Raw genomic sequence first — 1,209 nt, 5'->3', positions numbered from 1 at the left:
TGATCCAGAGAAGAGACGTGGCACCCACCACTGGAGAAGGAGAGGCCTGCCACACAGCTGGCAATTGGGAGAGGATTTATTTAGCCAAAGAATTTTTAAAAAATTATCATTAGGAAAGTGCCACTTATAAAGTATACTACTCTTGAGTCTTACTCTCCTAAAAAGAAGCTTCTACAAAAAATCAGGATGCTGCAGGAAGAAAACAGACTTTAATTGGTTAATTATATTCAGTATTTAATATTTAATAAAAATTAAATATGAAGAAAATCATCTACAAATTACAGTTTTCATATGTGAGAAAGATTTATAAGGCCTATTTGGCCCAATTCAAATTTATTTCTTCTTAGCTGTGGTTCAGATCCACAGAGCATTGCTAAGAAACATATTCCATAATTCTGAATTTTTCAACATCATGAAAGATGAGTAGATTTTTCGGAGCACTACTGTTAAGCTGATAAGGGTTAAGGGGAGTCTTAACCTGCCCCCTCTCCCAAAATCCAGTAAAAATATTTTTATTTCAAAATAAAAGGTGGTGACATTATAAAATTAGGAGCGGGGGAGGGAAGCTATGACACAGTATGTTTTCTTTTTAAATTCACACTTGACTGTGTCCTACCTACTGCACTACTTAAGCGATTAACTCTCAGGGAGAAAGGAAGGAAGAAAGAAACCCAAAATCCCCTGACAATGCCCTTGCACCACACAAGGGCTTATTCTGCTGCCAGTCTCTGAGTCCCCAATATTTTTCCCCATTTACAGAAGTATGAGTGAGCGAGACTGGGGAGAGCAGGAGCAAAGCACACCAAGGATTCCACTAGTCCTCTGGGAATGAACCCGCCCATGTCCTCGGTGGCAATTGACCGTCCGCCATCTTGGCATTCACAGTAAACAACATCTTTCTTTAAAACTTTTCTTGTTCTTGTTACTTTTCTTGCCATTCTTGTCTTTGTTTTCTGACATCTTCTTTGCTCTGATTTCTCTCATTAGGTCAAAGAACACCTGGGGTGGGGATAAGGGGGTGGAAAGAATAGGAAGAATTTAAATAATGATTTAAACAACAAATAGCAATTTAATGATTTAATGAAGTAACTGGACTAAGCAGGAGATGCAGTTGTATTTGAAAGCATGAAGCAGACATTTTTATAAACCACACGTCAAAATCTTTATAGACCATGTGTCATTAAAAGCAGGAGGTCGGTCCTCCCTGGT

The 1,209-nt window shown here is 38.4% G+C and overlaps 1 protein-coding gene across 4 annotated transcripts in view; it reads right to left on the bottom strand.

The window, feature by feature from the left end:
• Positions 1–6: 6 nt before the first annotated feature.
• RALB (v-ral simian leukemia viral oncogene homolog B) overlaps positions 7–1,209 on the bottom strand; it is a 55,325-nt gene continuing 54,122 nt past the window's right edge. For all 4 annotated transcript variants that reach the window (XM_012724799.1, XM_012724806.1, XM_004674724.2 and 1 more), the window contains exon 5: positions 7–999. In XM_012724799.1, coding sequence (XP_012580253.1) covers positions 880–999 — 120 coding nt within the window. In that variant the 3' untranslated portion in view covers positions 7–879. The remainder of the gene's footprint in view (positions 1,000–1,209) is intronic.

Source organism: Condylura cristata, unplaced genomic scaffold (genome assembly GCF_000260355.1).
Source record: "Condylura cristata isolate star-nosed mole 26May11 unplaced genomic scaffold, ConCri1.0 scaffold00002, whole genome shotgun sequence".
In the NCBI taxonomy this organism is placed as follows: Eukaryota; Metazoa; Chordata; class Mammalia; order Eulipotyphla; family Talpidae; genus Condylura; species Condylura cristata.
The sequence above is the reverse complement of the archived record's forward strand: the minus strand, read 5'-3'. Positions and strand labels throughout refer to the sequence as shown.